Source organism: Carcharhinus amblyrhynchos, chromosome 2 (genome assembly GCF_965287045.1).
Source record: "Carcharhinus amblyrhynchos chromosome 2, sCarAmb.v2.hapA, whole genome shotgun sequence".
NCBI lineage: Eukaryota > Metazoa > Chordata > Chondrichthyes > Carcharhiniformes > Carcharhinidae > Carcharhinus > Carcharhinus amblyrhynchos.
In genome coordinates, this window is record NC_137325.1 from 51,001,568 (window position 1) to 51,014,353 (window position 12,786).

General features: G+C 38.7%; 1 protein-coding gene across 1 annotated transcript in view; it reads right to left on the minus strand.

The window, feature by feature from the left end:
• Positions 1–5,731: 5,731 nt before the first annotated feature.
• The window catches only part of LOC145359739 (ornithine decarboxylase 1-like), a 38,697-nt gene continuing 31,642 nt past the window's right edge, over positions 5,732–12,786 (minus strand). Inside the window, exons 10-11 of the mRNA XM_080214493.1 lie at positions 12,470–12,579; positions 5,732–5,950 (exon numbers count right to left, since the gene is read on the minus strand). Coding sequence (XP_080070619.1) covers positions 5,732–5,950; positions 12,470–12,579 — 329 coding nt within the window. The remainder of the gene's footprint in view (positions 5,951–12,469; positions 12,580–12,786) is intronic.

Here is a 12,786-nt window from a genome sequence, read left to right on the forward strand (position 1 = left end):
CAATCATGCCACTTGAAAAAATAGAGTTCAGTCTGCTGCCTATCGTATCTGAGCAAAGTGATGTATCTGGTTACTCCAGCAAGCATTGCAGTTCCAGATCTTTTGTCATGATGCATTGCAGCCTGATTTAGACTACTGATGTTCACAGTAATCCTTGGAAAGAGTCTAAGACAAGAAGAAAATAAAGTGGCTGTCACGTTGACTTCCACTATTCCCTAACAACAGTATCTTGTTTGAAAAATGCTTGGCCTTCCCTGGAGGAGAATGTAAAGATTGCAACTGCTGAAAAGCCATTCTAAAGCTGCTGGACTTAATGTAGCCCAACTGCAGCAACAACTTTGTCTCAGAAATAATGCACTCATATCTGGATTTCAAATGGAGTCTGGTAACTGAGAAGGCCCAGGACAAATCGCTCCTCTGTCATGGGGATTAGTGAGGTGAATTTGTGTGGTTACAGGGGTAGGGCCTGGGTGAGATTGTTGTTGGTGCAAACTCAATAGGCCAAGTGGTTTCCTTCTGCGTTGTTGGGATTCTATGTTTCTGCACCTCCCCACGGTCTGTGAGTAGTGTTGGGGAGGAAATAAATATGAAATGACATAACTCCTTGCTGTTGAATTTAATTTGTATCTCAGTAACAATTGCGAACAGTAACCATGGATAACAAATGGAAACATTGTGGATACAACAGGTAAAGTGTGTACATCTCATACCCTTTTTCGCAACATCTTGGGAATAGATTGATGGGGGTCATTACACTGAAGAAGATCAGCCCTATCATTTTAACCAAGGATCAGATGTGATTTTTATTGAGTAATAGCTGTGTGAATTGACAACCACAGAAGCATTTCTGTAGATCAATGTTGTCCAGTATGCCTTCAATACTCACTAAATGTATCATGCATTGCACTCTCAAGACAAAGGAATGTGGAATTGTAGCACATGGCATTAGATGCGATCAACAAACAGGTTTATTAAATAGCTGTAAACTCTACAAAGGCTTAATCTAAACTAAGGCAAAGGTCCGAAGCATCCGAGGATGTCACAAACTATAAACTTGACTAAACACTTAAAGTGGCTGCACAACAGCACAATAACAACTCCAAATATATAACACTTATGGTGATCTGGTCACCACACTCGCTATATGATGCAAAATAAATGCAATATTAATAAAGTCATTGTGCAACCTTTCGAAAATACTTTGTGCTTTACACCGTCAGCAATCAAGACTGATGCACTCGCTGCCTGAGCAGGAGAAGAACTTCGAAAGGGTTTTGTAATCCAAATGTTCTGCAAAGCAAATCTGTTGCATACACTGTCAAAATGGTGGTGACAATCTGTTAACTGGTGTTTTTTTTTACAGCATTGTCTAGCTTATTTAATTGAAACTAATTTCTTCATGACTCAATTTTATCAGAAATAATATGTTAGAAGACTCAGGGAAGAAAAATAATTGACAAATTCAATCTAACTTAAAGTCCTCAACAGACAACATGAGCTTGAAGGAAACTGCATTTAATTCAATTTGTTACTTTTATTGGCTTCAGCACTCTGCCTCTTGCATTGCTGATACTCCGTTGACTGCCATTTCTGAATATTGTGTCTTGAAATTGTGACATTATACTCGTACCCTATGCTGCAAGTTTAAGACAACTTAATGTGTGGCTCTAACATTGAACAGCATTAACTTGCCTCATTACTTTGAGCAATTTATCATGTGTGATGATGGTGAGCATATTGGACTGCTGTAGGTGATATCATTTTGGTGATGGCAAGAAGAAAATGCAAATAAGAGAGCCACACAGTGCTCAGTTATTACATCCTTAACAATTGACTCCAGCGTTTCCCCACCACCGATGTCAGGCTACAGTCTATTATTCCCCATTTTCTCTCTCTCTTTCTGAATTAAAGCCTTAGTCCTCCTCTCCTGAATTTTAAATTTCTCTCTCCGTTTTAAAAAGTGGTTCCAATCCAATGGAACTCTTCCAGAGTCTATGGAATGCTAGAAAATGATGACCAATGTATCCACTCTTTCTAGGGCCTCTTCTTAAGTACTCTGGGATGCAGAGCATCAGGCCCTTACAATGTATCTGGTATTTATCCCAGCAATTTTCCCATTACAATTTCCTGACTAATAAGGATTTCCTTTAGTTCCTCCTTCATGCTAGTTCCTTTGCACCCTAGTATTTCTTGATGAAGAAAGATCCAAAGTATTTATCAGCTGGTCTTCCATCTCTTTGTTGCCTATTATTAATTCACCTGATTCTAACAGTAATCTTCACCAGTCTTTTTCTCTTTACATATCTATAGAAGCTTTTGCAGTAAGTTTTTATGTTTTTTTCTAGCTTACTCTTGTATTCTATTTTCCCCTTCTGAATTAAACCCTTTGTCCTCCTCTGCCGAATTTTAAATTTCTCCCAGTCCTCAGGTTTGCTGCCTTTTCTGGCCAATTTATATACCTCCTCTTTGGCTTTAACACCATCTTTGATTTCGCTTGTTGTCCATGATGAGCCACCTTGCCCATTTTACTCTTACACCAGTCAGGGATGTACAGTTAATCTAAGTATTCTTTAAATATCTACCATTGCCCATCCATTGTCAACCCCATAAGAATCCTTTGCCAGCTTATCCTTGCCAATGCATGTCTCATTCCATCAAAGTTAGCTTTCCTTAAGTTCAGGACCTTAGAGTCAGACTTAACTGTGTCACTCTCCATCTTAATGAAGAATTCTACCAGATCATGGTCATTCTTCCTCAAAGAATCATGCACCACAGGGTTGCTAATTAATCCTCTCTCATTACACAATACTCAGTCTAGGATGGCCTGCTCTCTAGTTGGTTCCTCAACATTTGGTCAAAAAAACCATCCCTTATATGTTCCAGGAAATCCTCCAACATCGCATTACTATCACTTTACTAAGCCCAATCAAATGCAGATTGAAGTCACCCCGCTGTACCCTTACAGCTTGCATCTCTAATTTCCTGCTTGATGCCAGCCCCAACCCCACTACGGCTGTTTGGTGGTCTGTGTACTAAGTTTTTGTCCTTTGGTGTTCCGCAGCTCTATCCATACAGATTCCACATCATCCAGGCCAATGTCCTTCCTTACGATTGCATTAATCTCCTCTTTAACCAGCAATGCTATCCCACCCCTATTTCGTTTCCTGAATATTGAAAACCCCTGGAGTTCCATTCTTGGTCACCCTACAGCCCAGTCTCTATGATCCCAATTACCTCATATCCATTAATGACTGTCTGTGCAGTTAATTCATCCACCTTATTGCAAAGGCTCCTCACAATGAGGCACAGAGCCTTCGGGCTTGTTTTTTTTTTGGCATTTATTTCCCTCTTGGAATTCTGATGTAACATGGCCCTTTTTGATTTTTGTCTTTGATTTCTCTGCCTTCCACTTTTCCCCTTACTGTATTTTGTTTCTGTCCCCAGTTTACTTCTTTCTGACTTCCTGCAGCGGTTCCCATCCCCCGGCTGTATTAATTTAAACCCTCCTTCGCCAACACTGGCAAACACTCTCCCTAGGACATTCGGTTCCAGTCCGACCCTGGTGCAGACCATCTGATTTGTACTTGTACCATCTCCCGCAGAACCGGTTCCAGTATTCCAGGAATATGAAACCCTCCCTCTTGCACCATCCCTCAAGCCACATATTCATCTTAGCTATCCTGACATTACTCTGACTAGCACATGGCACTTTCCTATCTGTCCCACATATTCCATGACTTCTCTATTGTTTAAAAACCTGTCTATCTCAGCTGTGAATATTCAATTGTTCAGTCCCCACAGCTGTCTAGAACAGAGGATTTCAAAGTTTCACAAACGTCTGAGAGAAGACATCCCTCTTCATTTTTATCTAATAAGCAAATGCTTATTCTAAGACTATACTGCCTCATTTTAGTGGTGAATGGGTGGAATTCACGACCACAGAAAGCAGTTGAGGCCAAAGTGTTGTCTGATTTCAGGAAGAAATTAGATATAGCACTTGGGACTAAGGGATCAAGAGATATGGGGGGGTGGTGGGGAAGGTCAGCCATGATCAAGATAAATGGTGGAGCAGGCTCAAAGGGCTAGATGGCCTACTCCTGCTTCTAGTTTCTATGTTTGTCTAGGACACTAGCTCACCCTCAACTGAATATTGCATTCAATTCTAGACACCACACTTCAGGAAGGATATGAAGGCATTTGAAAAGAATGCAGAAAAGATTCACAAGAATGGTTCCAGGAATGAGAAGCTTCTGTTATAAGCATTCTCCAAGGTGGCCTTCATGACACACAACAGAGCAGAGTCGCTGAGCAGAGACTGATAGCCAAGTTCCGCACACGAGGGTGGCCTCAACTGGGATCTTGGGTTCATATCGCACAATCTGTAACTCCCACTCAGTTGTATTAAACCACTTAAAAAGCCTAAAAGGATAAGAGTTATATTTCACCGAACCAGGTCAGATCATGTAAGGATGGCAGATTTATTTCCCTAAACGACATCAGTGAACCAGAGGTGTTCTTACAACAATTGACAATAATTTTATGGTCATCATTAGATTATTAATTCCAGATTTTTAATAAATACAGATTTCACCACCTGCCATGGTAGGATTCAAACGCACATCCCCAGAGCATTATGCTGGGTCTCTGGATTACTAGTTCACAATGCCATCAATTAACATTTTACTTTGGATTATAACTGATGTGTCACCCACAGCATCTGCAAGCATTCATGCCATTGACAAAAGTACTATCAAATGTCAAAATCAAACACTTTGCTGTGATCTTAACTGAAATAGATTTTCAATGTGAAAAACGTGAATAGAAAAATGGAGAAAAATGCCCCAGACTTTTTGTGATGTTTCCAAATAAAATAAAAGTTTATTAAGCAATAAAATTCGTAATAACAAATCAACTAGAAATACATGCAACTAATTCAATGACCATAGAGTTTCTTTGAGTTCCAAATCCTTGGTTTGCCTAGATCTTTGCTAGGCTTATCACCATATCAAAAGCATTAGTTCCTCAAACTAACCACCACCACATTGCTTCCATTTTAAATAGTTTTTTTAAAGACCATACAACAAACAGAACACATTCCCAATCACTTGATTTTCACATTATCTTGATTTCCTGATGCATAAAATTAGAAAGATTTAGTCACAGCCAGTGATTAAGTTCTTTATAATTAAAATAATCACTTTCCTATTAATTTACGATTCCATACTATTAAGCCACAATCAAACATCAAAAAAGACATTCCAAGTAAATTTTCAGAAGTATTTTTAGGGCTGCTTTTTCCTATTCAGGTGCATTACAAATCATTGGGAAGTGAAAGATTGTGAAAGATCAAATAAAATTTTAGGGTAAACATGTTCCACTGCACTAAACATTGATTCTTAGTAATTTATCCATGATAGCAAAACACCAGGGAACAAGACAAACCTAAGCTCTGCAAATGTTGGAGAAATCAGAATTGCTTTCACCATCTTTTGTTGTTGATAGTAGATGAGAAGGGATATTCAGTTGTGTCTCAATCATTGAGCAGCTATTCTGCAGGAAATTTGTTTCTCTTTATTTGCTGCAGAGTTTCCCTTTGTGGGGAATGTTACAGATTAAATTCATGAACACGTAAACATGGCATGCAACAGAATTGTGTGCAATAGATAACTGCGATAAAATATAAAATCATGTGTCACATTCTCTAATTTTGAGGGAGAAAACAGTTATTGCCTTACCAAGCCTTTTTGGATATTACGTAGTGTGTTGTGGGTCCATGAAAGCCATTGAAAGTGGTTAAGGTACTGAGAGTGTATGCTCCTGTGTTTTTAAAGAGAAGCCAATCTCCAATCTTTAGTTCAGGCAGCTTCCAGAGATCAGAAATATGATCAAATGAATCACAGGTGGGTCCCCAAACCCGTGTGGTGTACAGTTTTTGGTCAAGGCTGTCTTCCTATTGGAAATAAATACCAGGTCAATTTTGTTAACTTCAAAGTGTAATTTGTAGTGAAGTCAATGGTTCATGTTTCCTGATCCCTTAGACTTTCTCCTACCTACTGGCATGAAAAGTGGATGTGGGGATGGTATAATTCACCTTAGCATTCAGCACTGCCCTGTGATTCAGCTGATTGGAATACAGTTGGATGTTTCTCAACTGCTTTCAAACTGGACAGCTTGAAATCCTCACCTATAGATATTTTGTGATGATGACAAATGTCTTCCAGAACAAATACAAACCCTATCCCATATCACTGAATCGTGTTCACTAACTAAACCATCTGATGGACTTCACACTTTGCATGGGGCTGATGGCAATTTTGTAAGTTAGCCGAGAATTCATGCTATGCCTACATGTATGGACAATGAAACATCCTGCTGCTATCCACATATCACCCCCCTCAACTGATGAATCAGTACTGCTGAAACATCACTTGGTCAAAGCGCTGAAGGGAGTAAGGGCACAGTAAAAGCTGGTGGGGGGATTCAATGTTCATCACCAAAAGTGACTCTGTAGCAACACTACAGACTAAGCTGCTGAGTCTGAAAGGACATAATTACTAGACTGCATCTTCAGCAGGTGGTGAGGGAATCTGCAAGAGGGAAAAACCTACTTGGTCTTATCCTCACCACTCTACCAGACACAGATCCATCTGGCATGACAATATCAGTAGGAATGTCTACCACAATCCTCAGAGATCTTGAGGATACCCTCCATCATGTTGTGTGGCACTACCACTGTTTAAGTTTATTTAAAAGTAGGCTTACAATGAAGTTACTGTGAAAATCCCCTTCACATCAATGTCCAGTCTCTTCCTCAACCCCCTCCACCCCCGCCAAGATATTAGCCCACTGCATTGAATATGCAGAACATTTATGGTCCATTGAAAGACTGTCTAGGGATAATATTAAGATGTCTCACAACACCAGGTTGAAGTCCAACATTTGGAATCACTAGCTTTCAGAGTGTTGCTCCTTCATCAGGTGATAGATCAGGGTATATATGGCATGTTTCTGAGTAACCTTGCTCACATGAAGGAGCAGCACTCCGAAAGCTCGTGATTCCAAATAAACTGGTTGAACTTTAACCTGGTGTTGTGAGACTTCTTACTGTGCCCATCCCAGTCCAATGTCGGCATCTCCACATCAAGTGATAATAAGGAGGTTTGTCACTTATTAAATAAGAACTTGTACAGAAAAATCATCTGCCCATTCTCTGCATTGCTAAAGCTGATAGCCTAATCATCATTTATAGCACAGGTTTAGTTTCCATGTCTGGACACTTCATGAAGTTTCGGCAGTATGCTGCACACGTGTCAACAGCCAGAGCATTCTATACTTTCCAACAGGGAGTGGTTCTGCCACAAATATTCCCCTGTGTGAAAGAATCCATTTCCCAACATCTCATTGCATAAATAAATTTTAACTAACCTCTCTACTCATTCCTGCTATCAAAGTTTTTGAAAATATGACCTATCAAAAGAATTCATAAATACCAAGGAAGTTCTTACAATTCAAGATCTTGTGGGCACCATGGATACAAATTTTATTTTTGATCCACAGCAACTTCTGAAGTCTATACTCCTGCTAGACTTAGCCAAAGCCTTTGCTCATCCATTCCTTTGTTCACTTAAGTATTTCAATGCTTTCCTAACGGGCCTCACAGCATTTTTCTTTTGTAAACGTGACCTTATCTAATGCTCAGCTTCCGATATCTGAACTCATACCGAAGCCTGTTTATCCATTGTTACTGTGACTACATTGGAACCTGTCCACCAACTTTAAAATTCTCATCCTTATGTTCAAGTCCTTCCATAGTCTCATTCCTTCTTACCTCCCTGAACTTTGCAGCCTTCCAAGATCTTTGAGCTCCTCAAATTATGACCTCATCTTTTCTTTGTTTTTTTCTTCTTGCAGAGCCCTGATTTTAATTGCTCCACTATCATTGCCTGGACCTTGAGCTGACTAGGCCTTAATCCCATAAAGTTGCTCAAAAACAGTTTACAGTATAGTTAAGTAAAGCTCTATCAGTCTCTCTTCCTTTAAGAGGCTCCATAAAAACTATCTATTGACTAGACTTTTGGTCACCTGTCTTGATGTCTCCTTAATGTAGCTTTATGTCAAAGTTTGATTGATAAATCTCCTGTCAGGAGTCTTGCAATGATTTACTATATCAATGGCACTATATAGGTAACAATGACAGTGGTCAGCAAACTGCAGAAATAGGTATATTTAAGATTTTCATATTTTCAAATTATGCAAGATTATCCTTGTGCAATGTACTATCACTACAAGGGGAAATTATGACTGAATGAAATCCAGATATGACTACAGCAGCTAACCAAAAACATAGTGAAATATAACTAAAAGATGGCTTTCACTTCAAAAAGGAACTATTGAAATGACGACAATAAAAATGTAAGGCCTTTAATCAACTAAATTTCATCAATACAATGGGAACTGCTAATTAGCCAAATATCTAACCGACACTCAGAAAGCCCCTGTGGAGGACAAAACAACCCCATCTCCAGTTGGTTTCCATCATCTTAAATGTGTCAAATGTTTTGGCAATGAAAGGTCAAAATGCAATTACTTGTTTGAAAACAACAACCACGAGACATGTTAATCAAATTATTTTGTGGAATATATAGACAGATGGTTCAAAAATTGGTTCCGCCAGTTTAGACAGAGCTACTCTGTCTCTCCCTCTCCCACTTCCTCTCTCTGAAGCTAAGCGTGTCTCCACCGAAATGCAGTTACCTGAACTTCAATTCAACTCCAGGATTTTAAAGGAAACCAGCTAACTTTAGATGACTACAATGTGCAACAGACTACAGCTAAAGGATAAGGAAAGGACTGAATCATTCATTCTTTTAACTTTTATTTGGACTCTAACTTTTCTTACTTCTGGAGATCTCTGTCTGTGTGTGTATAATCACATTTTTTATTTTATTTTTGGGTTTAGTAACTAATAATGTTGTAGCTATACAAATCATGCTGCAGCTGTACAAAATTCTGATGTGGCCGCACTTGGAGTATTGCGTACAATTCTGGATGCTGCAATATAGGAAGGATGTGGAAGTATTGGAAAGAGTGCGAAGGAGATTTACCAGGTCATTGCTTGGTATGGTGGGAAGGTCTTATGAGAAAAGGCAGAGGGACTTGAGACTGTTTTTGTTAGAGAGAAGAAGGTTAAGAGGTGACTTAGAGGCATAAAAGATAATCTGAGGATTAGATAGAGTGGACAGTGAGGGCCTTTTTCCTCTGATGGAGATGGCTAGTACAAAGGTTCATAGCTTTAAATTGAGGGATGATAGATATAGGATAGATGACAGAAGTAGGTTCTTTACAAGAGAGTAGTAAGGGCGTGGAATGTCCTGCCTGCAGTAATGGACTCACCAACTTTAAGGGCATTTAAATGGTCATTGGATAAACATATGGATGATATTGGAATAGTGTAGGTTAGATTGGCTTTAGATTGGTTTCACAGGTTGGCGCAACATCGAGGGCTGAAGGGCCTGTACTGTGCTGTAATATTCTACATTCTATTACTCTTTCTCTGGCTCAAGAATGTCTGTTTTGATTAGCTTCTTATTAAAAAGTAAATATATTTGAATTGGAAACGCCACCTACGGGAAAATAAATTTATATTAACAACCTTTGTTGCAGCTGATTGAGGGGGCCAAATAAAGGGGAATGAGTTCACTTCTCCTCACCCATTTGTAACAAAATTGGAAGCTGTTATCCAGAAATGTTTATTTATTAGTGTCACAAGTAGGCTTACATTGACATTGCAATGAAGTTATTGTAAAAATCTCTTAGTTGCCACATTCCGGCGCCTCTTCAGGTACACCAAAGTAGAATTTAGCACAGTAAATGCACCTGACCAGTCTTTTGGAGGAAACTGGAGCACCCGGAGGAAACCCATGCAGACATGGGGAGAACATGCAAACTCTGCACAGGCAACGACCCAAGCCAGAATCGAGCCCTGGTCCCTGGCACTGTGAGGCAGCAGTGCTATCCACTGCGCCATCATGCCGTTCCCACAGACTAATGAAAGAATTGGAACTGATTGCAGGATGGCAAGAATTGAGTCCTGGATATTAAGGGGTACATGAAATTCAAGAAGAATAGGGAGCTGGGTAAAGGTGCATCAATAGCACTGTTGATCAAAATGGCATTGATGTAACACTTAGAGATGACCTTGGTTCAGGAGATCAGGATGTAGAATTGAATTGGGTGGGAGATCAGGAACAGTAGGGGGAAAGAAGTCATTATTGGGAGTGGTCCACAGACTCCCGTAACTGTAACCACAATGTTGGACAAAGTATATTAGAAGAAACATTGGGAGTTTGTGATTAAAAAGGATGGCAATTATCATGGATGACTTTAATCTACATATAAACTGGAAAATCAGATTGGAAGTCGTAGCTGGATAAGGAGTTTATAGAGTGCTTTCGAGATAGCTTCTGGAACCATCCAGAGAACAGATTATATTAGATTTGCCATTGTGTAAAATGACAGGATTAATTAATGATTTCAGAGTAAAAGCACCCCAAGATAACAACCACAATATGATTGAATTCTACATCCAGTTTGAAAGGGAAAAGAGTTGATCTAAGATTAGTGTCCTAAACTTAAATAAGGACTACTATGTGGTCATGAAAGCTGAGCCAGCTGAGATTAACTGGGATACTAGGCTAGGGGATAGTTCAATTGAGAAGGAATGACAGACACTGAAACAGACATTTCAGAATACTCAGAATATAAATATATTCCTCTATAAAGTCCTAAGGGAAGACCACGACCCTGGTTAAACAAAGTTAAGAAAAACATCAAACGTAAGGAAAAAAAGCACACAACTGTGCAAAGATGAATAGCAGGCTAGGTGATCAGTCAGAACATAACGAATGACAGAGAATAACTAAAATGGAAGTTAGCTATAAATGTAAAAACAGCAAGAGTTTCCAGGAAAAGAGAAAACTGAATGTTAGCTTCCTAGAGAGTGAGAATGATGAGTTAATAGTGGATAATAAAGAAATGGCTGATGAAATGAACAAACATTTTGTTTCCTTCTGTATTCACTATAGAGGGCACAAGAAACTTTCCAGTAACAGCTATAAATCAGAAGAAGGGAGAGAGAGCTTGTTGAAATTACAATCACTAGGGAAGTGGTAAAATGATGGGCTGACAAATCTCCATGTCCTGAAGGACTTCATCCTTGAGTCTTAAAAGAGGTGGCTCATGAGGTAACAGATACATTGTTGTCAATTTGCTGAAATTTGCTTGATTCTGGAAAGGTTCCAGCAGGCTGGAAAGTATTAAATATAATTGAAGGAAGGGAGGTGGAAAATAGGAAACTATAGGCCAGTTAGCTTGACATCTGTCATGAGGAAACCATTAGAATCAATCATCGAGGAGATAATAGGTGGGCACTTAGCAAAATTCAAGATAATCAGGAAGAGTTAGCGTGGTTTTGTGAAAAGGAAATCATGTTTAATCAATTTATTAGAGTTCTTTGAAGCAGTAACGTGTTGTGGATGAAGGGGATGATGTAGATATGCTGTACTCTGATTTCCAGTAGGCACTTGATAAGATGCCACATCAAAAGTAATTGCAGAAAATAAAAGCTCATGGTGTAGGGGGCTAACAGATAGAAAATTGGCAGAAAAATACAGTATATATAAATGGGTTTCTGACTGGTAGGATTGTGATAAGTGGAGTCCCTGCAGGAGTCTGAGATGGGTTCTCACTTTCTTACGATCTATATCAATGAGTTAGATGAAGGGAATGAAGGCATGGTAGCTCATTTGCATATGACACAAAGATAGGTGATATTTGAATTCTTTCTTGGAATATACAGACAGGTGGTTTAAGGATTGTTTTGTCAAGTTAGGCACAGATTAAAAAAAATCAAAGTCATTTGACAGAACTTTTGAAGGAAGCAATAAGGAATCTCTGTCCCTTTCTGAAGCTGAAAGGGCCTGAAGAAAGGTGCAATTACCTGAATTTCAATTCAACTCCAGCATTTTAAAGGAAACCAGCTAGCTTAAAATGCTACAATGTTCAACAATCTATGCTTTAAGGAATAACAAATAACTTAATCATAATTTTTTAAACTTTTATTTGGGCTGTAACTTTTCTTACTTCTGAGATCTGTATACGTGTGTATGTGTTTGTGGCTGTGTGTATGTGTTGTCACATCTTTTATTATAATATGGGTTTAGTAAATGGGTTTAGTGAATAATAAACTTACTCTTTCCTTGACTTGAGAAAACTTGGTTTGATTGGCTCCTTATTAAAAAGGAAGTACATTTGGATTGGAAAATAAGTTTAAAAAAATACTTTTGTTGCGACCAACTGAACTGGAGTGAATAAAGGACAGCCAATTCACTCTTGGTCCTAACATTGCTGATACACATGTCTATGGACAATAATACTAGTTACTTATATATGCATTTTTAGTAAACCTTACTTTGTACAGGATTGGCTTCAACAGATTATGGAATTGACAAAAAATGTCAAAGGAGCCATACAGACCATCATTTATATAGTATATAATCTTGTCATTCTCAGCCTCTTCACCTAGAAGAGAGAATTGAAGATGCATTAAGACATACAAAATTCATTGCAAGTGCTAAAGAGGTTTAGGAATATAACAAAGGAAGTTATTTCTCTTCTTTTTGTTGACTTTTGCCCCACCTTATGTTACACATTCAAGACGGAGAATAGTGAAGCATCTAGGCTTTTAGTTTCTAATATCTTCCATTTGTATAATTAATTTTCTGTTTG